Below are 23,815 nucleotides of genomic sequence, written 5' to 3' on the forward strand. Positions count from 1 at the left end.
CAACTCCACTTTCAAGGAGCTGTGAGCCTGCACTCCAAGGTCTCTTAGTTCAGCAACACTCCCTAGGACCTTACCATTAAGTGTATAAGTCCTGCTAAGATGTGCTTTCCCAAAATGCAGCACCTCGCATTTATCTGAATTAAACTCCATCTACCACTTTTCAGTCCATTGGCCCATCTGGTCAAGATCCTGTTGTAATCTGACGTAACCCTCTTCACTGTCCACTACACCTCCAATTTTGGTGTCATCTGCAAACTTACTAACTGTACCTCTTATTTCGCATCCAAATCATTTATGTAAATGACAAAAAGTAGAGGACCCAGCACCGATCCTAGTGGCATTCCAATGGTCACAGGCCTCCAGTTTGAAAAACAAACCTCCACCACTACCCTCTGTCTTCTACCTTTGAGCCAGTTCTGTATCCAAATGGCTAGTTCTCCCTGTATTCCATGAGATCTAACCTTGCTAATCAGTCTCCTATGGGGAACCTTGTTGAAAGCCTTACTGAAGTCCATATAAATCACATCTACTGATCTGCCCTCATCAATCTTCTTTGTTACTTCTTCAAAACACTCAATCAAGTTTGTGAGACATGATTTCCCACACACACAGTCATGTTGACTATCCCTAATCAGTCCTTGCCTTTCCCTGTCCCTCAGGATTCCCTCCAACAACTTGCCCACCACTGAGTTCAGGCTCACCGGTCTATAGTTCCCTGGCTTGTCTTTACCGCCTTTCTTAAACAGTGGCACCACGTTTGCCAACTTCCAGTCTTCCGGCACCTCACCTGTGACTATCGATGATACAAATATCTCAGTGAGAGGCCCAGCAATCATTTCTCTAGCTTCCCACAGAGTTCTCGGGTACATCTGATCAGGTCCTGGGGATTTATCCACCTTTGACCGTTTCAAGACATCCAGCACTTCCTCCTCTGTAATCTGGATATCACCATCTATTTCCCTACAGTCTATATCTTCCATATCCTTTTCCACAGTAAATACTGATGCAAAATATTCATTTAGTATCTTCCCTATTTTCTGTGGCTCCACACAAAGGCCGCCTTGCTGATCTTTGAGGGGCCCTATTCTCTCCCTAGTTACCCTTTTGTCCTTTAATATATTTGTAAAAACCCTTTGGACTCTCCTTAATTCTATTTGCCAAAGATATCTCATGTCCCCTTTTTGCCCTCATGATTTCCCTCTTAAGTGTACTCCAACTTCCTTTATACTCTTCTAAGGATTCACTTGATCTATCTTGTCTATACCTGACATATGCTTCCTTTTTCTTAACCAAACCCTCAATTTCTTTAGTCATCCAGTATTCCCTGTACGTACCAGCCTTTCCTTTCACCCTGACAGGAATATACTTTCTCTGAATTCTTGTTATCTCATTTCTGAAGGTTTCCCATTTTCCAGCCATCCCTTTACCTGCGAGCATCTGCCTCCAATCAGCTTTCGAAAGTTCTTGCCTAATACCGTCAAAATTGGCCTTTCTCCAATTTAGAACTTCAACTTTTAGATCTGGTCTATCCTTTTCCATCACTATTTTAAAACAAATAGAATTATGGTCGCTGGCCCCAAAGTGCTCCCCCACTGACACCTCAGTCACCTGCCCTGCCTTATTTCCCAAGAGTAGGTCAAGTTTTGCACCTTCTCTAGTAGGTACATCCACATACTGAATCAGAAAATTGTCTTGTACACACTTAAGAAATTCCTCTCCATCTAAACCTTTAACACTATGACAGTCCCAGTCGATGTTTGGAAAGTTAAAATCCCCTACTATAACGACCCTATTATTCTTACAGGTAGCTGAGATCTCCTTACAAGTTTGTTTCTCAATTTCCCTCTGACTATTGGGGGGTCTATAATACAATCCCAATAAGTTTATCGTCCCTTTCTTATTTCTCAGTTCCACCCAAATAAACTTCCCTGGAATAATTGCCAGGAATATCCTCCCTCAGCACATCTATAATGCTATCCCTTATCAAAAATGCCAATCCCCCCTCCTGTCTTGCCTCCCTTTCTATCCTTCCTGTAGCATTTGTATCCTGGAACATTAAGCTGCCAGTCCTGCTCATCCCTGAGCCATGTTTCTGTAATTGCTATGATATCCCAGTTCCATGTTCCTAACCATGCCCTGAGTTCATCTGCCTTCCCTGTTAGGCCCCTTGCCTTGAAATAAATGCAGTTTAATGTATTAGTCCTACCTTGTCCCTGCCTGCCCTGACTGTTTGACTCACTTCTGTTCTCAACTGTAGCAGTCTCAGATTGATCTCTTTCCTCACTATCTCCCTGGGTGCCACCTCCACACCTTACTAGTTTAAGTCCTCCCAAGCAGTTCTAGCAAATTTCCCTGCCAGTATATTAGTCCCCTTCCAATTTAGGTGCAATCCGTTTTTCTTGTACAAGTCATTTCTATCTCAAAAGAGATTCCAATGATTCAAAAATGTGAATCCTTCTCCCATACACCAGCTCCTCAGCCATGCATTCACCTGCTCTATCCTCCTATGTGAAATTTAAACTGTGTGTTACCTGAGTATTCGCATCTGGGTTTTTGGTTCAGTGACATTGCCATCATGCTACCAACTTCTCATGTTGTTAAGTCGTGTCTTCAATTAAATCTGGTTGGTCAGGCGCTCTGCTTACTGGTGATGACAGTTCTCCAAAATTATTGGGATATGTTTTATAATAAGATGGAATGTGTGTGCAGGAGAAAAGGAAGAAAGGAAAAATATGATCATTCTAAAATAATGTAATGGTTTATACTGAACAAATATGCTACTGACAATTGGTCTGCAAAGAACTACATTTTCTACCAAGACACATTGAATATCAAACCAATAGAATATTAATAAAAGGGAGATAATTAAAACTTTGGGGTAAAAACATTTATGAGTGCAGAAACTGAAGTTTTCTTTTGAATTAATTTACAGGAATCCATATCTGTGCTGAATCTCTTCACAAGAATACGATGATGATTGAGAAATTACTGTGTTAAATAGGGAAAATTCTAATTGTCCCATAAATATACAAGAAACTTGCATCATGCTGGTACTGATTTTTTTTTCATTTGGATGGATGTTGTAAAGATTTTGCTGCTCATTCCAAACAGGTTGAATTTTTAAAGTATGTTTTCAATTATGTTTGTTTACAAAGAACTGTTTGAAAAGACTGCCAAAGGTTTTGAATTAAGGTCTAGTTAAGTGCTGATATTCTAATTTGCTTGTACAGTTTATATAAAATGCCAGCCTCAACTTTCAGATGAAATGAAATGCCAAGCTATGAAATGCACAGTGCTACCTGTAAATATTTTTCTGTTGGTCTTGAAAAATGTACATTGAATATAAAGTTCTGTAGAAATGCAGTGAGAATGCTAAAGAAAACTTGATTATGGAGATAAGTGTAATGTTTAAAAGAAACCCTGAATAATAGGCTTTCCTGTGTGCCTATATATATATATATATATATATATACATAATATATATATATATTTTGTAACTGTATTACAAGGATTTTCAAATTTGTTAAGCAGGAAGATTACTTCCCTTAAGTATTTAGTTAAAATGACTGGCTTTGATGGGTTAACATCATGTTCAACTGCACCAATCGTTATATTATTTAAAATTATGATTGGCAAAAATTCTTAATACTAGACATAAATATCAAATGAGGCATGAACTTCAATTGTATCAGGGTTTAAAAGGTCTTGCTGCTTATAATGTTGAAAATACTTTTCTGTCAAACTGTACAAATATGGATGGCAAAAGCACTTGAATTTTTAACCATTAGTGGCAATTATTACTCAGACTGTAATTTTTGTACACTTTTTTTAATACCATCTGTGATCTTCAGTTGAGCTGTAAAACTGTTTTGTGTTCTGTAATAGTGAGTGAGTACCTTTTGAAGTTGTTTGTATATGTGGATGAATATTCTGATGGTCAATTGAAGTGAGTAAAGCTGTTAAAATGGTAAAAGTGGTGTTGCACAATGTGACTTGAAACTTCATTATCTGCACCTCGTACAACGCACTGAGACAACAGCCAGGATAACACAACAAAATATAATATGACAAATCTGCAAGTTTGCTGATGTAAGGAAATTTGAAGACTGGAATTGCACTGTAATCTTGCAAGTCATATGTGTTCTCACTAAAAATAGGAAAATGTCCAAATATATTTACCACACATTCTAAATTAGTTACACAATATTTATAAATGACTTCATTCATATTTTAAGAAAAGAAATTTGGGATCTTTGCATAATTATTAACTAAAAATTCATACTGAGATTAAAGTTTTTCATCATTTTCCTGCTTTACATCAGGTTACACTAAATGAAGCCTAGGTTTGACAGCAGACAGTAGAAAGTAATGTATTTACCCTCCTGCATTCAAATCTATCTTTGACAACGTAGAATAGATCCCCTTTAATTCAAGCCATCTAAATATACAAATATGGATTTTTTTCCAATGATCATGGCTGTGCAGAATAAACTTGCTTATAATTTTAAAAATGTCTTGAAAACACTTTCAGTTTTTCTGAATATACAGTGAAATGCATTCGATTGATTGAGTATTTTCAGTTTAGATTTTTCACCTATTTGATGAATGTCAGAGGAACACTACATTAAACTGTCTTCCGAACCCTTAGAGCTGTTGTTGGACATGAACGTAAATAATGTTCCCTTCTCTTTCATTGTCATTTCCCCCTTTTAGCTATGGTGAATTTCAATGTTACCTGGTATAGGTTATAGTGTAGTGATGTTATCATGACAGTAAAATACTTCATTTTCAAGTGTTGTTCCCACTTTATGAATTACAGAAGACTTCTTTGAGAGAGACATGAAATATACTGTTTAACATTGGATGAATACCTGATTACAATATTACAAGATTTCAATGATACATAATTGTCTTATCATAAAGCATAATGCACCCTTCCTCCACCCCCCCGAAAAGAACTGGCATGTTAGATTTACAAAAGTCAAATAAATAGTGCTTACTGAGAACTGGGAAGTTTTATGTGCTTATGTATCATAAATGCTTCATAGCTGTGGTGGTACGACCCTTGCTGACTAAACTTCCAATATCTGCCTGTTTACCATTTGCCAAATAAATTGCCATGCAAAATATCCAAGACTTAACAACAAGTTTATTTATTCAAATATATGTATTAATTTGTGAGCTATCATTAAAGGATATTTAATATATTGGATATTAGCATATGGTTATTATAAAAGCTATACAGTTATTAAAAACATAACCTAAAAGGCATTAAACAAAGAAGACCTCTCAGTGATGTGTTTTATTTGAAAGACTAAAGCTGTGAAAAGCAATGCTTTATTAATTTTTTCATGGATACAGCAATGTGCCACTCCTCCATGATTATCTGGACCACTTGAAGATTAATTTTAAACCAAAAGATTATCATGGTAATGTAGTATGTGAAAGAATATTTTCTCAAAAAGTCAATCGCTCTGTGGGTTGGCCAATTCTGAGATTAGTGCGTTTTTTGTAGACTCAAGTTGCATCTCATAGTTCAATAAAGGAAATATGGGAATGAAAAATGAGTCAGTGAGAAGAACAGTGTGGTGCTGAAAAAACACAGCAGGCCAGGCAGCATCCGAGGAGCAGGAGAATCGACGTTTCTGGCATAAGAAGAAAGGCTTATGCCCGAAACGTCGATTCTTCTGCTCCTCGGATGCTGCCTGGCCTGCTGTGTTTTTCCAGCACCACACTTTTCAACTTTGGTCTCCAGCATCTGCAGTCCTCACTTTCTACTCAGTGAGAAGAACCACAGGTATGTGATGCTGAATACTACCACAATGCTAAATTCATGGTGTGTACCTCCAAACACAAAGTGAAATGGATTGCTGCTACCGTGCATATGTTTTGAAAGACAAAACTTAATCCTGTCAACAATTTTCATTTTCCTAAAACACTTTTTTAATCTAGGTATGAGCACAGATCTTCATTAATTGGAGTATTTTTTTATTTTTTAATAGGAAAAAGTTGAGCATTCCAGGAGCAATTCTAATCGTCTATCCTGAAGGAATTTGTCATAGTAAATCTTAATCTAAGTTCTGTACAGACACATTTCATGGCTGTTGAATAATGCTCCTGTGGTGATTTGTTTTATAAGCAAAGGTCAGAAAGCAAACAAATTATTTAACTTGGGTCATCCATCCACAAAAGTAATTGAGCAACTAATTCTTTTAAACTTTAATGAACAAAGGACTAATCTATTTAGTAGTTCTTGATAAATCAACTTTTTCATCCCAGGAATCAGCCCAGTAAATCATTTTTGGACTGCTAATGCCAGTGTATATTTTTAAGCACAGAGACCAAAACTGTATACACTACTCCAGGTGCAGCTTCAGCAAAATCTTTATTAAAACATAAGATTCCAAAGGAGCTTGACCAAGTAGATGCAGAACGCTTGTTTCTCCTTGTAGAAGAGTGTAGGATCAGAGAGTATAACCTCAAAGTAAGGGATCACCCATTTAAAACTGAGATGAAAGGAACTTCTTTGCTGAGTGTCATGAATCTGTGGAATTCTTTGCTGCAGAAGGCTGATGAGGTTATGTTGTTAAGTGTCTTCAAGGTTTAGCTGGTCATTTTTTTTTTAAATCACAAAGGGATTGAAAGGTTTTGGGAAAAAGGCTGGAAAATGGAGTTGAGGATTATCACATCAGCCATGAAATTCATTAAATTATGTAGCAGACTCTAGACGAATTGCCTATTTCTGCTCCAAGGCCTTGTGGTGTGTACATTTCTAACAAGACATCCCTATTTTTAAACTCTTAAACAACTAGCAATATGGCCAGAATTCCACTTACTTTAGTTATTTGTTATACTCAAGTGCTAACTTTTCGTTTCATGCACAAGAACAACCAAATTCCTCTGTACTGCACTTTTATGAAGTCTCTGTTTAAATAATAGATTATTTTGATTCTTGCTAAAAGTGCACAACCTCACATTTTCTTACATTAAACTGCCAGTTTTTGCCAACTCACTCAATCCATATCCCCTTTCAGAATTCTTAAGTCCTCCCAATTCTTTTTGGATCATCAGGAAATTTGGATACATTACACTCTGCCCCCTACTCGAGCTCTTGTTTTTATATTTCCTACCAATTTACTACAATTTTTTTAAACCTCTTTTATTTGCATTATTGTCATCCACTGCATGTTTCTGGGGTTAGTTTAGCTCAATTGGCTAAACTGCTGGTTTGTAATGTAGAGTGACGCCAACAGCATGGGTTCAGTTTCCACACTAAGGTTATCATGAGGATTCTCATTCTCAACCTCTACCCTCGCCTGAGGCATGGTGACTCTCAGGTTAAACCACCACTAGTCATCTCTTTAATAAACGAGCAACCCTATTGTCTGGTAAGGCTATGACAACTTTACCTTGCTTCTTCCTACAAGATTCCCAGTTCTCTGGCTGCCACTAGCTTCACCTGTTTATATGCTTTAGTTTTTGATTGGATGCTATACCACCTTTGTTAATCATGGGTATTTCATCCTTCTCATTGAATTAAATCTCTCTCTTTTTTTTCTTTAAAACAGCGAAGTTTTCTGATTTCTGAAATGAGTCTTTGCACCAACTTGAGGTCAATAACAAGGCATAAAGGATGACTACTTCAGAGGCCAGATGAGGAGAAATGACTGGGATAGTTGATGCAAACTTTAACTGTAATGGAGAATGAAGAAAGTTGATCTTGGTTAAATCAGTAAAATAGACCAGAACTTTCAAAATAATTGCATTTCACAAGCAGTACTCATACTCTAAAATCTTGTAAAGTGGTGGTACTACATACTTCAATCAATTTAACATATCCACTATTCAATAAAAAGGATAGCCTTCTGGTGGACTGACCATTCTCTCCTTAACCAAAAAATATTACGTGGTCATTTATTAATTTCCTATTCAAGAGTGTGTTAGACCAGGCCAGACCCACTCAAACTATTTTAAGAACGTAGCCCAGACCCTAACGTTTGCAAATTTTAGAGGCAGATGTGAAGTGGATATTCCAAGTGTGATGTAGATGGTCAAACCACTCACCTTTAAGCAAAACAGAGTTTGTTTAAATGCTATGTTGAAACACAAACAAAAGAAAACCGAATAACAACTGTTGGAAAACTTAATTGATCCAACACAGCAACTTAACTAAGGAGTTGTTCCAATCCCGTACCATCGAATAAACACACCCCTGGGCTAAGGGTAAATTCAAACACCGGTTCTTACCGGCAGGAGAGATTTCAGAGAGAAAAGTCAGTCAAGAATCATCTGCTGAAGCTTGGAACCCTTCTCTGGATTACAGGAGCTTCTCTGCTCTAGCTAAACCCAGCAGCTTTTTCACTTTTACAACTGAACCAAACTAGAAACATCCTGAACTGGAAGAACTGGTCACTCCCCTGCCATTGTTAAAATAAATGTTTCAGCACTTCTGCCTTTATGACCTCTCTTGAAAAAAATCCCAAGGACAAAATAAGCTTTTTAAAGTGACAGCATTGTCACAAGAGGAAATCCATCATTACACTTAACTCGTCAAACAAACATTTAACTAGCTGAAGCTAGGCAGGTTACCAGCTTTGGCAAGTTTCATGTTTTCTCTTTACAGTGACAGGTCACAATCTTGCAGTTGAAGGTCTTGTTCCAGATTCCAGCAGCATTCACCAGTCTTCACAGTTTTGAATTTGCAGTATGTTCTGGAGAGGGCGACATGGTGGCTTAGTGTTTAGCACTGCTGCCTCACAGAGCTAGGGATCCAGGTTCAATTCCAGCCTCAGATGACTAACTGTGTGGAGTTTGTACATACTCCTCGTGTCTGCGTGGGGATTCCTCCAGGTACACCGGTTCCCTCCCATGGTCTAAAGAAGTGCAGGTTAGGTGAATTGGCTATGTTAAATTGCCCATAGTGTTCAAGGATGTGTTGGTGCATAAGTCAAGGGTAAATGTACGATAGGGTAGGGATACTCCTCGGAGGGTCGGTGTGGACTTGTTGGGCCTATTAGCCTGTTTCCACACTAGGGATTCTACGTTCTACGAGAGTTTTACTGAAAGATGCACTAATTAGTACCTGTGAAATCAGTTATGAATCCAATTGAGTTTTAAATACTGTTAGATAAATTTACAATAGTAGTTAGTGAATTTCAACTTAATTTGCAATATTACTAACATGAATAATATATCAATGCAACATGTTTGGCCATCGTTTCTCAAAATTATTGTAACCAAAGTTGAGGAGATGATTGTGCTGTGTCTGACCTGCTTAATGGAGTTTTCAGGCTATCCCAACCGAAGCCTCTGATTTATCAGATGGCATTCCAGATTACTACCACCACTCTGGATGAAATCATTTTTCCTTAAATCCCCTCTGAACTTCCTGCTTTTCGCCTTATAACTAATACCCCTTGTTATTGACCCTTCAACTGAGGAGAACAACTGTTTCCTAGTCATCCTGTCCATGCTGCTAATACACCTCAACCAGGTCCTTCCTCAGCCTTCTGTGCTCTAAAATCTATGGAACTGAACTATATTTCACCAGTCAGGGAAATATCCTTTCTATATCGACCCTGTAAGAATTTTATATTCTTCAATGTGATTATATCATTCTTCTAATCTCAGACCTTCTCTCCTCATAGGGCCATCCTACCATCCCCGCGATGAGCCTTTGTTGCACACCCTATATGACAAGCATTTCCTTCCTTAGATGAATATTTGATTTATTGTTGTCACATATACCGGGATACAGTGAAATGTGTTGCTTTGCATGCTATACAGGCAGATTGTACTATACAAAGTGCATCAATATAGTAAAACAGCATGCAGACTACAGTGTCACAGGTGCAGAGGGTGAGATATCAGAATTAATGTGAGAGGTCTGTTCAAAACTGACAACAGCAGGGAAGAAGCTATTCTTGAATCTATTTGTTCATATATTCAAACTTTTATATCTTCTACCTGATGGAAAAGGGCAGAAGAGAGTATAACCAAGGTGGGAGGGATTATGAAGAAACCAAAACTGGATTCTACTCAAGGTGCAGACTCACCAAGGCTCTACACAATTGCAGCAAGGTATCTTTACCCCTCAAGCCTTTCAGTAATAAAGTCCAATGTAACATTAAAGATATATAAATGTAATATTTTTGTCCATAATATCTCAAATGTTTTGTAACTAAGGTTGAGGAGATGACCATCTGTGTTTGGCTTGCTTAGTTGATTTTTCAGGTCGCCCCAGACTGCAGCTTCTGGTTTACTATCATCAGTGGGCCATTCCTAAATATCGAATGCCTAATCTGGCAAGATTCTTATGTTATTTTTTCAATTTCTACCTGTTCAACAGATCTGTGTTGATTCAATATTTAGCAAACAACAATTGAACTTCTCCAGTGTTCCTTTACAGTGAAGTACCTGAATATTCAGTAGATTTTTCTTAGAGGGGCTTTGAAGAAGCCAGAGGTAGGGCTTTTGGACCAGACATGATTGGGTGTTGAAGATGGAAATAAATAATATCTACAGTATTTGCCGAGGAAATTTCTTGCATGTTAACTTTTAATGCCTCATGAAACAGAGAAACTTTCAGTCCTTTGAGTCTAATCTGTCAATCAGTATGAACATGGCTGATTCGTTTTTTTCAATACTATATTCCCACATTCTTTCCAGACCTCTTGATGCCTTTAGAATCTAAAAAAATCTATTTCTTTCTTGAATATGTTCTGTAATGTTCTGTACTACCAGGTTCCTTTGGACATCGACATTTCGCAAACTTCAGTCATTTAAAAAATACTCATTTCCGTATTCCCTACCAAGTTAATAACCACATTTTTACACATTGTATTCCATCTGTTATCTTCCTCCCTACTCAGCCTGTAAATCCCCTGGAAGCCTCATTCATCTTCAAAATTGACATTCCCACCTAGTTTTGTGTCATCAGCAAATTTGGAAATATTAAAGATGTTAGTTTTTTTTTTAGATTACTTACAGTGTGGAAACAGGCCCTTCGGCCCAACAAGTCCACACCGCCCCGCCGATGCGCAACCCACCCATACCCCTACATTTACCCATTACCTAACACTACGGGCAATTTAACATGGCCAATTCACCTGAACTGCACATCTTTGGACTGTGGGAGGAAACCGGAGCACCCAGAGGAAACCCACGCAGACACGGGGAGAACGTGCAAACTCCACACAGTCAGTCGCCTGAGGTGGGAAATGAACCCTGGTCTCTGGCGCTGTGAGGCAGCAGTGCTAACTGCTGTGCCACCATGCCGCCCACTAGTCTTTCACATCCAAAATGCTGATATATATTTTGAGTAGCTGGGATCTTTGCAATATTTTTCTGTCACAACCTGACAATCTAGAAATCACCCATTGATTCCTATTCCATTCTATGTCTATTAACCAATCCTCAATCCATACAGTATATGATCCCAATCCTGATTTGTGATCTCATTTTGTTCTCCAACCTTTGCGTGGGACCTTACTGAAAGCCTTCTAAAAATTGAAATACAACACATCCACTGGATTTTCCTCATATATTCTCCTAGTTTCTCCTATATTCCCTTAAGGGAACTCTAACATGCTTGTCAAATGTGATTTCCTTTTCAGAAATCCATATTGAGTGCCAATCCTACATTGTTTTCCAGTTATCACAACCTTTTTAATAGATTCCAGCATTTTACCTACTATTAACAACAGGCCAATAAGTCTGAAAATCAAAGTTTTTGCTTTCTTTTAGTGAAGAATGGAGTTACATTTGTTATCTTCCAAACTCCATTTCCGAATTTATAGAATTTTGGAAGATGATTACCAATGCATCCATCTCTTCTGATGCTCTGGGATGAAAGCATCAGGATTTGCCAATTTTCAGTATGTTGAGTTTTTCATTAATTTCCCATGAATGGGGATCAAAGCAGGGGTATTATCTTAGCCAATATTAGTCCTTTAGTCAGCAGCATAAAACCATGTTGCTGCTTTTTGGTGGATATGTACAAATTTGGCTGTTGCATTTCTTACAACATAACAGTGACTACACTTCTAGTAGTTATTCAGCTGTAAAGACTGTGAGGACTTTTTTCTTAATTGTCTTATTCCCCTTTCTTTCAAATACTATTACTTCTTCATTGTTTCAACATTGTGCTAGGTAGATGTTCCATAGCCTCTTCTGCAACCAAGCAAAATTGGTTGGGGGGGGAAGATGCAGACCTGATGGCTTGAGCATGTTGTTGCTCTGCTTTCAGATATTTCTACATCAATCAGTTCAGAAATTATGACGCATCTCTGTAGGAAGTGGAACTTCACTCTAGGGGAAAGAAGTAGAGAGAATAATACTGTGCTACAATTATCCCTTACAGATGGTTAAGTCTGGGATACTTGGCCCTTCCCTGGGCTCATCACTGGTTGACTCCCACCGGAGGACTACTGGTCCCATGGGGCGTTGCGTTCAGCGGGGCTTGACGCATGCGCATTAGCGAGTGCGGCGAGCCCGGTGCGGCTGGAGTGTCCATGAGGAGGAACAGGACGAAGGGTGAGTGAGGGGCAGAAGGTTAGAGGGGGTGACTGCGACTTGTTGCGTCGGATTAATGAAGATGAGAAGTGGTGGCAGCAGCTTTCCGCCAAATCACAGGAGGAGGAGTGAGGGTGGTTTCTGGCGGGAGTGTCAAGGCTGGAGTTCGGAGGGCGGTTACCGGCCCCCGGCCCCGGAAGATGAGAAGTGGTGGCAGCAGCTTTCCGCCAAATCACAGGAGGAGGAGTGAGGGTGGTTTCTGGCGGGAGTGTCAAGCTGGAGTTCGGAGGGCGGTTACCGGCCCCCGGCCCCGGGACAGGTCACAGGTAACCGGCCGCTTTCATTAACGATCGCAGAAGCTCCTGGCGAGGAGGGTGTAATCAGGCGCATCCTGTCTCGCTCCGTCCATCCAAGCTGCGCTGCCCCACCCTGAGGTGACTAAGACAAGTTGTGCATCCTGTCATCGCTCAGTCCCTCCCTCCCTCCATCTTAGTCAAACTGAACAATCAACCTGCTGTGTATAACCAACGGGGCTGTGTATAACCACAGGAGCTGTGTATAACCCCGTGGGCAGTGTATAACCCCGTGGGCAGTGCCAGGGGCTGTGTATAACCCCGTGGGCAGTGCCTGGGGCTGTATATAACCCTGTGGGCAGTGCCAGGGGCTGTGTATAACCCTGTGGGCAGTGCCAGGGGCTGTGCATAACCCCATGGGCTGTGTATAACCCTGTGGGCAGTGCCAGGGGCTGTGCATAACCCCGTGGGCAGTGCCAGGGGCTGTGCATAACCCCGTGGGCAGTGCCTGGGGCTGTGTATAACCCCGTGGGCAGTGCCTGGGGCTGTGTATAACCCCGTGGGCAGGGCATAACCCTGTGGGCAGTGCCAGGGGCTGTGTATAACTCCGTGGCCAGTGCCTGGGGCTTGTATAACCCCGTGGGCAGTGTATAACCCCGTGGGCAGTGCCTGGGGCTGTGTATAACCCCGTGGGCAGTGCCTGGGGCTGTGTATAACCCCGCGGGCAGTGCCTGGGGCTGTGTATAACCCTGCGGGCAGTGCCTGGGGCTGTGTATCACCCCGCGGGCAGTGCCAGGGGCTGTGTATCACCCCGCGGGCAGTGCCAGGGGCTGTGTATAACCACAGGGGTTGTGTATAACCCCGTGGGCAGTGCCAGGGGCTGTGTATAACCCTGTGGGCAGGCCCGGGGGCTGTGTATAACCCTGAGGGCAGTGCCAGAGCCTGTGTATAACCCTGAGGGCAGTGCCAGGGCCTGTGTATAACCCTGTGGGCAGACTCAGGGACTGTATAATCCTGTGGGCAGTGCCAGGGGCTGTGTATAACCCTGTGGGCAGTGCCAGGGGCTGTATATAACTGCAGGGGCTGAGGGCAGTGCCACGGGCTGTGTATAACCCTGTGGGCAGTGCCAGGGGCTGTGAATAACCCTGTGGGCAGTGCCAGGGCTGTGTATAACCACAGGGGCTGTATAACCACAGGGGCTGTGGGCAGTGCCAGGGGCTGTGTATAACCCTGTGGGCAGTGCCAGGAGCTGTGTATAACCCTGTGGGCAGTGCCAGGAGCTGTGTATAACCCTGTGGGCAGTGCCAGGTGCTTGTGTATAACACTGTGGGCAGTGCCAGGGGCTGTGTATAACCCCGTGGGCAGGCTCAGGGGCTGTGTGTAATCCCGTGGGCAGTACCAGGGTTTGTGTATAACTCTGGGCAGTGCCAGGGTGTGTGGTTAAACCTATGGGCAGTGGCAGTGCCAGGGTGTGTGTAGTAAACTGTGGGCAGTCAGGGAATGCCGTACAAATCTGTGATATGTGCAAGGAACCGTGTATGAACCTTATTGGCAGTGCCTGGTACTCCATAATTAACCTGTGGGTAGTTCCAGGCACTGCATATTCAATCCATGGACAGTGCCAGGGACTTTGTACAACCTGTGGCAGTGCCATGTAGACATCAGCATCAAAATCTCATTGCAGAGTTTTCTCAACCTCTGTCACATGCAGACATCACCATTAATTATGGATGTAAAGTCCCTACTTTTACTTTAAATTACTACCATCTCCTAAATATAAGTCAACTTCTCTTTGCAAATACTGTAAACTATTTTGGTTGAACTGAGGCTGTCTGTCATAGGAATAACCTCCTCACTGATTTGCCAGCTCGACTTTTGGTTTTGATTTAAGCGACAGGAGAGATTAGGTTGTGTGTTCATGGACTAATCTCTAATGGATTGTGAGCAACTCCATTGGAATCCACAGTAATTTGCAATGCAGGAGTTTGGAAGAAACATGAAATGATTATCATTGGACCCAATTGAATGCTCTGCTGTGAGATGCAAATTGAGAAGGCTGAAACAGGACTGATTCAAATTTTCAAAATCCCAATAGATAGAAGTTTTTATACACTGGATTCAATGGAACTGTTGAAAAACATTTTCTGATAAAATAAACAAGCAGCGAGCACAAGCCAATGATTAGACAGAAGTGAATAATAACTGATTAATTGGATCTTTTGCATGGACTTCAGTAATGATACCATCTAAATTAGCTGAATATTTACCCTTTATTGCTTTAACTATTAAGTTAGTACAAAATGTTAACAGTAATGAAATAGCTTATCACATAAAGATCATTGCTTTCTTATGCTCGTGCTAAATTGTAGCTAGATACCAGTTGAGAATATTTTCCTTCTATTTATTTGGTTTTGTTAGTCCTTGGGAGTGTTGCTGAACAAAGAGACCTTGGAGTGCAAGTTCATAGCTCCTTGAAAGTAGAGTTGCAGTGAAGAAGGCATTTGGTATACTTTCCTTGTATTGGTCAGGGTATTGAATACAGGAGTTGGGAGGTCATGTTGTTGCTCTACAGGACATTGGTTAGGCCACTTTTGGAATATTGTGTGCAATTCTAGTCTCCTTCCTGTCAGAAGGATATTTTGAAACTGGAAAGAGTTCAGAAAAGATTTACAAGGATGTTGCCAGCGGTGGAGGATTTGAGCTATAGGGAGAGGATATAGGATATAGGCTGAGGCTGTTTTCCCGGGAGTGTCGGAGGCTGAGGGGTGACCTTATAGAGGTTTATAACATCATGAAGGACATGGATACGATAAATAGACAAAGTCTTTTCCCTGGGGTGGGGGCATCCAAAACTAGAGAGCATAGGTTTAGGGTGAGAGGGGATAGATATAAAAGAGACCTAAGGGGCAGCTTTTTCACACAGAGGGTGGTACGTGTATGGAATGAGCTGCCAGAGGAAGCGGTGGAGGCTAGTACACTTGCAACATTTAAAAGGCAACTGGATGGGTATATGAATAGGAAGGGTTTGGAGGGATGTTGGCCAGGTGCTGGCAGGTGGGACTAGATTAGTTTGGGATATCGGGTCGGCATAGACGAGTTGGACCGAAGGGTGTGTTTCCATGCTGTACATCTCTGTGACTCTAAACGAAACGTGACTATCTAACCTACTGTTCCATCTAATCTTACTGTGTGCTTGCTTTTCTATTTCACCTCATAACAGATTATAGAAGTTGAAATATGCACAATGGTTGTGGAAGTAATTCAATAACTAGTTGAGCTTTAAAACTGGATCTTGAGGACTGTTAGTTTCCTCTTTGTGCCCCATTTGTTATAGATATTTTTCATCACCTGTTTATACATATGACACATCACTTGAGCAGGTGGGACTTGAAGCCAGGCCTCCTGGCCAAGAAAGAGGGATTCTACAACTTTGTCACAAGAGACCCCGTTTTGTTATACATCTGTTTGTATTTTACTTGGGTTGGTTGGCTCAGTTGGCTGAACAACTGGTTTGCAATGATGACAATGTGGGCTGAGATCCTAGACTTGCTAATGTTACCATGAGGACTTTCCTTCTCAAGTTTTCCCCTCACCTTGACCTTCAGTCATCTCTCTTTAAGGATAGAAGATAGCATTGTGTTATTATCACTAGACTATTAATCCGGAGACCCAGGTAATGTTTTGGGGACCTGGGTTCAAATCCTGCTGTAGCAAATGGTGGAAGTTGAATTCAAGAATAATCTGGGAATAAGAGTCTAATGATAACCATTGCCAATTGTCAGGAAACAGCCATCTGGTTCTCTAATGTCCTTTAGGGAAAGGATGGCAGAGGATGGCACAGTGGCTCAACAGTTAACATTGTTGCCTCTCAGCAGCAAGGACAAGGTTCGATTCCATCCTCGGGCGACTGTCTGCACGAGTTTGCACGTTCTCTCTTTGTCTGTGTTTGTTCCCTCCAGGTGCTTCGGTTTCCTCCCACAGTCCAAAGGTGTGCACAGTATGTGGATTGGCAATGCTAAATTTCCCATTGTGTCCAGGGATATGCAAGCTAGGAGGGTTATCAATGGGAAATGCAGGGTTACAGGGGTTGGGTCTGGGTGGGGTGTATTTTGGAGGCTAAGTATGGACTTGATGAGCAGAATAGCCTGCTTCCACACTGTTGAAATTCTGTGAAATCTGTTGTCTATTCCTGGTCTGGCCTATAGTTGGCTCTTAACTGCTCTCTGTGCATTAAATGGAACAATAAATGCTGGCCTAGCCAGTGACACCCACATCCCATGAATGATTTTTTTTAAATGAGAGCAGCCCTATGATACTCTGGGTCTTTGGTGATTTAACTTGCATCTTACAAATATTGATATTAATTTTTAAGAAATGACTATGTCCAGATGCTTATTGCAGATGAGTAAAACTGACATGCTGTCAATGCTTTATCTTATTTTAGGTCCTTTGTGCACATGGTGTGTTCCATGCAGCCAAATCTGCATCACGATATAAATTGAATGATTTCGACACAATAAAATTCCTTATATAGGGCGGCTACCTTTTAACACGTGAATTAGGAGCAGGAGACAACCATTTGGCTCCTATTCAATCGGGTCATGGCTGATCTAGTTGTTTTTTTTGAATTGTACATGCCCAATACAAACCTACCTACCTACTTAAAAATATTCAATAACATCGATTCCACCACCTTCTGAAGCACAGTTCCATAGTCTCTCAACTCGCTGAGAGAAAAAAGAAATCTCCTCATCTGTGTCCTAAAATGCCAACCTGATTTTAAAATAGTGTCTCCGGCTCTTGTCTTTTCCACAAGACATTCCTTCCGCTTCAACCTTACCAAGATCATTCACAATGTTATGTACAGGGGTCCTTGATTTAACGAATATCCAATTTATAAACGCTCGTACTTATGAATTCCAAACCCATACAGGGGTATAGTTTTAAAGAGCTGAAAATGTGTTGCTGGAAAAGCGCAGCAGGTCAGGCAGCATCCAGGGAACAGGAGAATCGACGTTTCGGGCATAAGCCCTTCTTCAGAAAACTCCTATAGTTTTAAAGATCCATACTTACGAACAGCTATTTTATATTGACCTACATTGTGTTCAATTTGCAAACAAATTTGACTTATGAATGGACTCAAGAACAGAACCCATTCACATCTTGGGACTGCCTAATCCACAGTCAAATCACTCCTCGCTCTTTTGAACTCCAATGGAAAGAGTCCTGTCTGTACAATCTTTCCTTGTAAGAGAACCTGCTCATTCCAATGATCAATCTCGTAAATCTCCTCTGAACCGCCTCCGATTTTCTTAAATAATGAGACTGAAGACAGCACACACTATTGGAGATGTGATCTCACCAATGTCCTGTTTAACTGAAACATAATACCCTTACTTACTTGTTCACTTCCTCTTGAAATAAATATGGTAATTAGCAATATAGATGAATATGACCATTGTTCTGTGTGTAAGAGGGAAGTGTCATAAATATAGATTGAGGAAATTCAAACAGATGCTTAGTAATTTTGACCCTAAATATTAAACCTACTTAATTAAAAGAGATTTTCAATGCAGCAGGGAAAACATACCAGTGAGCTCTCGTTTATTCTGCTACCACTCCGTTCTTTATGATTAATAATTGACAATGGAGAAATAATATATTGTTGCATGTCTGCAGGTTGTATGTAGTTCTGTGTATTGGGAGAAAAGATTCAAAAACATAGCATCTAAGTTGCTTATCACTGAACATCTCTACGTTACTTGGCTCAGTTTTATACCTTGATTAGTACAGAATTTTGGTATGAAAGAGAATTTCTGAAAAGTTGCAGAAATAACGGTTGATTTTCATGGTCAGCGATGACATCATGAAGCTGGGTGAGCAGCCAATCAGATTGAAATATTCCCGGACAGCAAACCAGGAAGTGCAAACCACTTTTAGACCCTTTTGCTTTAAAGTTTTGAATTTTGTAGATAGTGAAAAATTGATTAGGTCATACATAGCTAAAGATAGAAGCTAAATATCACAAACAAATACTTTTAATTATGTGGAATTTCCAAATAATTGTGGAGTAATTAGTGTTTCAGTAAACACTAAATTACTCTTCCAGGACCAGTGAGGCCACTTAACAGTTATAATAAATTTAGCATCCCATTAAAAACTCAATTAGACATGGTTAAACGAAGTGTGACTTTTCAAGGGTTTTTACTGTGACTCCCGAGTGGAAATTCTTCTCGGTTCAGTAATTTATAATTGATTACCATGTGACGGGGAACGTCAACGACGCACCCTTTGGACAGGTGTAGATTCACGAACAGAAATTTCCGGATTTCTGCACTTAAAGACATACGTGGTTCTGAAACAGCTTGGCAGGGTATACGTTAAGAGGTGTTTCTGTAAGGTGACGAAAACACGGGGCTAGCATCACTTCGTGCTGAGATGATAAATTTCTTGACTCAATAGCTAATGAATCTTTGGAATTCTCTACCCTTAGGTTGTGGATGATTTCATTATTGAACATGTTTAAGGCTGAGATAGACAGAATGTTGGTCTCAGAAAATGTTCAATGTATGGGAAGTGTGCACAAAAGTGAAGTAGAAGTCTAACATCAGCTGTGCTCATATTGAATGGTAGAGCAGGTTTCATGAGCTGTATGGTCTTCTACTGCTCCTGTTGCTTGTGTGTACTGTAGAAATTGCTGTCAGTTCAGAACTCATGATGAAGCTGTAGCATTTGGGTGCTTAGGAATCTTCGCCAGTTGATTTCTGGCTGCACAGGTTTGAAGGGGAATAATAATACTGCCAGAAAGTGTTGGAGACACTTTCTTTTTCGACAGATGCTGCCAGACCTGCTAAGTTCCTCTAGCACTTTCAGTTTTAATTTCCAGCATCCATTCTGTTTTACTTTTTATTATAGAGGTTAGTACCAGTTACAGTTTCCAATCCAGATTGTAATCCAGTAACCTCAGCTGAAACATTCATGATGGAATGTTTGGTGGAGACAGATTTTTGCCTTCCCCATAATAATTGACCTCCTTGATAAATGTCCCTTTATGAGAATTCTTAAGTTGCCTACAACTCAGCACGCATGGCTGCCTTTCAGAGAGCAAAGAAGAAAATTGGTTTGGACTGCAAGGGGAGGTCTTTTGTCACCCCTTGGGAAATTATACTAATTTTGTAAAAGAGTACATACATTCAACAGATTTAAGGGATGATCAGGTTTTTATGGTTTAGGACCTTGTTTTAATAGTGATAAGTTCTATCCTTGACTTTGTACTATGGTTCATTGAAATGTTGTTTGTACTATGTTAAACTTGGAAATGCTTTTATCTGCTATTTACATTGGGAGGTTTCTAGTATGTCCTAGAGCTGTGATGTCACAAGGGGTTATTGACCACTTTTGTGACATCTTTACTGCGTTATAACAGCAATGTCATAACAAGTTGCAGGAGAAAATGTTTTTATGTTCTGCTACGTGCCTAAGTTCATTTTTTTCACAATAATTTGTTTAGACTGTTGATTGAGCATGTCCTTTTCACCCATGACCTACAGGACAAATGAGGAATTGGGTAGAATTGAAACAAAATATTTTTACCTGTATTCAGGCCACCTCCTTCCATCTATGGTTCACAGAAAGAAACATCAATTAAGCACGCAATAGCTTAATGTTGGGCACAAGCTTTATTTGCACAGAGAATCAGTTCATACGTCACAAAGGGTAGCAATTCAGTTTTGTTACTCTTGCTATCTTACTCGGCCTTCACCTTTCTTAAACAATGTTTGCCTCCCACTAACTGGTATTTCCTGCATAGAAAGAACTTTGGGCTGTCAACTGCTTTTAACTCCTTTATAAGATAATTCTGTCTTATTTAAAAGTATCTATACTTTGGAAGAAAGTTCTTAATTAATTACCCATGTTCGCTGTCTGTTTTGATCAGTCCTCCTTTGCATTTTAGTTGATGGTCTCTGCAACAGAACTTCTTGTTTGGACTCCATTTTAATCTTTGTTTCCCAACCTCTTGGTCTGTCAATCATTCTTGGTTTACTAAAGTGCATTATGGCTATTATAGTTCATTATTAACTCAATTCCCCTATATACCATTGATATTCCTATGTTACATTGTCGACTTTTAAGATACTTCTTTCCATTTTCCCAAAAGCAACTATGTAAAGATCAGTATTGTAGAACCTTTATCCACTAAAGTTCTCATTTTTGTTCAGTTAGTGTGTATAAATAATTTAATCTGTTTTTAATTCATATAACATATTTTTATCTGCTTTGTTATTCTTAATCTGGATGCTAAATAGAAACTTTTATTCCTGATTTCAGTTTTTGCACCCACTACTGATTTTACATCGCCTGTCCACTTACTTATTGATCAAACTACAAAAGTGACTGCATTCTTAAAAATAATTAATTGAATGTAAAGCAGCTTAGGATATCCAGGGATTTTGAAAGGCACAGTATAAATGCAAGTTTCTACTTTCTATTGCCTATCCCTGGTTTAAACTAACGGTAATTATTTAGAGTCATAGAGATGTACAGCACAGAAACAGACTCTTCAGTCCAACTCGCCCATGCCAACCGTATATCCCAACACAATCTAGTCCCACCTGCCAGCACCCAGCCCGTATCCCTCCAAACCCTTCCAATCATATACCCATCCAGATGCCTTTTTAAATGTTGCAATTATACTAGTCTCTACCACTTCCTCTGGCAGCCCATTCCACACATGCACCACCCTCTGCATGAAAAGCTACCCCTTAGGTCTCTTTTATATCTTTCCCCTTTCACCCAAAACTTATGCCCTCTAGTTCTGGATTCCCCCCACCCCAGGGAAAAGGTTTTGTCTATTTACCCTGTCCATTTTATAAACCTCCTTAAAGTCACCCCTCAGCCTCTGATGTTCCCGGGAAAACAGCCCCTGCCTATTCAATCTCCCCCAATAGATCAAATCCTCCAACCCTGGCAACATTCTTGTAAATCTTTTCTGAACCCTTTCAAGTTTCACAACTTCGTTCCGATAGGAAGGAGACCAGAATTGCATGCAATATTCCAAAATTGGCCTAACCAGTGTCCTGTACAGCCGCAATATGGCCTCACAACTCCTATACTCAATACTCTGACCAATAAAGGAAAGCATACCAAACACCTCTGCACTATCCTATCTACCTGCGACTCTACTTTCAAGGAGCTATGAACCTGCACTCCAAGGTCTCTTTGTTCAGCAACACTCCTTCGGACCTTACCATTAAGCGTATAAGTCCTACTAAGATTTTCTTTTCCAAAATGCAGCACCTCACATTTATCTAAATTAAACTCCATGTGCCACTCCTCAGCCCATTAGCCCATCTAAGCAAGATCCCGTTGTAATTTTCTTCGCTGTCCATTACACAATTTTGGCGTCATCTACAAACTTGCTAACTATACCATTTGGACTAACTATCACAGCACTGGAGGAATGGTGCAATTTCCATTAAAATGCAGTACCAAGGAGCTGGATTTACCATACTTAGTGATGTTGTTTTATTGGAATGCTGATATGACCCAAGTGTAAGTTGCGCTTTGCGCTGTGTGCCCCTCCCGCTCCCCACCCCCCCTTTACCACCCCCCAAAAATACACACTCATGTGCATATAAATTTCTGTTTTACATGCACATATACAATAATTGTATGTCTTGACTCTCATTCCTTTCTCCGATACCATTGATTTTATGTTTTTCTTACTGCAGTAACCAACCAAATGCTACAGATTCACCTTTGACCTACTTCATAAGAATAGAGATAAAACAAAACCATCTGGTTGAGATTACACTTTTTTTGTCTCCCTTCACTGATATGTAAGTAGTGCTGTTTGCCGCAAGTGTGATTCTACTGAGATCGGAAATTTGTTGCCCTGTCAGTGAAGTGAAACTTTTATCAATTTAGTATTTTTAGGAAGTGTGGGGATTCCTAGTTCTTTTATGATTCATGAAAAGATTCTCAGTAATTTAAAGAAAATCCCTATACTCCAGTGCCTATACGCTTGCTTAGATTATTGCCAAGATTTGCTTAGCATTTATAGTCTTAGCATATCATTCCAGCCATCTTAAAACATTTTGTTAACACGAATGCAAAGTGTGTTGGTTACCAGTTGGTTTGTATTTGCTGCTGCAAAGTCTGACAACTGTGATATATCTAACACAAGATGCACTGGATGTACAGTTTTGTATCCACTATCAAAGTGTGAAAACATAATACTATTCAAATTAATAACAACCTGCACAAGTGAATGTTGGGACGTTTGCTCTCAGGAGAACTTTGTGGTTGACGATTAGCTTTCTCTGCAGTTTTCAGTTTGTTTTTGTAGATGGTCAGAAGAATTTGACCACTTAGACTGAGTACTTGAGAAGCACTAACATTATACAAATGGAAAATATAGTACAGTATACAGTCTTTATGCTACTTGGTTGAAGACACCATTTCGGGCATTACTACGCTGTAAGTTCTATGTCATTAGTGTGGCTTCTCGGATATAGCCTCCACAATCTGGTCACAGCTAGGTCATTTATGTATAGGTTAAAAATGAGTGATGGTAGAACAGATCCCTGAGGGAAGTCATTAAGTTGATAGCTCCTTCAGCTTGTCCAATCACTCATATATGATTCTAAAACTCATGGCAGTAACCAAGCAAGTGTCTAAATATATCAAGGCTGTTGATACATTAGCAAGTAGATCAAGATGAAATGATTGCTTGTTAAGACAATATTTAGATTAAAGTATTCTTTATAACGGTCCGCAATATAAAAATGATTCCGTAAATCTAAGTAGTCAGACACTTGTGCTGTTTCCTCCTAGTGATTGGGCTGAGTATTTTATACGGCCGAGGTAAAAACAATGACTGCAGATGCTGGAAACCAGATTCTGGATCAGTGGTGCTGGAAGAGCACAGCAGTTCTGGCAGCATCCGAGGAGCTTCGAAATCGACGTTTCGGGCAAAAGCCCTTCATCAGGAATAAAGGCAGTGAGCC

The 23,815-nt window shown here is 40.3% G+C and overlaps 2 protein-coding genes across 5 annotated transcripts in view; both read left to right on the forward strand.

Annotated features, from left to right (window-relative positions):
- Positions 1-3,987, forward strand: part of fzr1a (fizzy/cell division cycle 20 related 1a) — a 38,675-nt gene extending 34,688 nt beyond the window's left edge. For both annotated transcript variants that reach the window (XM_043721120.1, XM_043721121.1), the window contains one exon: positions 2,933-3,987. In XM_043721120.1, coding sequence (XP_043577055.1) covers positions 2,933-2,974 — 42 coding nt within the window. In that variant the 3' untranslated portion in view covers positions 2,975-3,987. The remainder of the gene's footprint in view (positions 1-2,932) is intronic.
- Positions 3,988-12,429: 8,442 nt separating this feature from the next.
- The window catches only part of mob3a (MOB kinase activator 3A), a 24,204-nt gene continuing 12,818 nt past the window's right edge, over positions 12,430-23,815 (forward strand). Inside the window, exon 1 of one of the 3 annotated variants that reach the window (XM_043721123.1) lies at positions 12,430-12,534. The gene's annotated coding sequence lies outside the window, so the exon portion shown is untranslated. Of the gene's footprint in view, positions 12,535-19,155; positions 19,180-22,544; positions 22,646-23,815 lie in introns of those variants that run through there. The other 2 variants (XM_043721125.1, XM_043721124.1) reach the window with 2 other exon arrangements.

The sequence above is a fragment of the Chiloscyllium plagiosum genome, chromosome 31 (genome assembly GCF_004010195.1).
Source record: "Chiloscyllium plagiosum isolate BGI_BamShark_2017 chromosome 31, ASM401019v2, whole genome shotgun sequence".
Lineage (NCBI taxonomy): Eukaryota > Metazoa > Chordata > Chondrichthyes > Orectolobiformes > Hemiscylliidae > Chiloscyllium > Chiloscyllium plagiosum.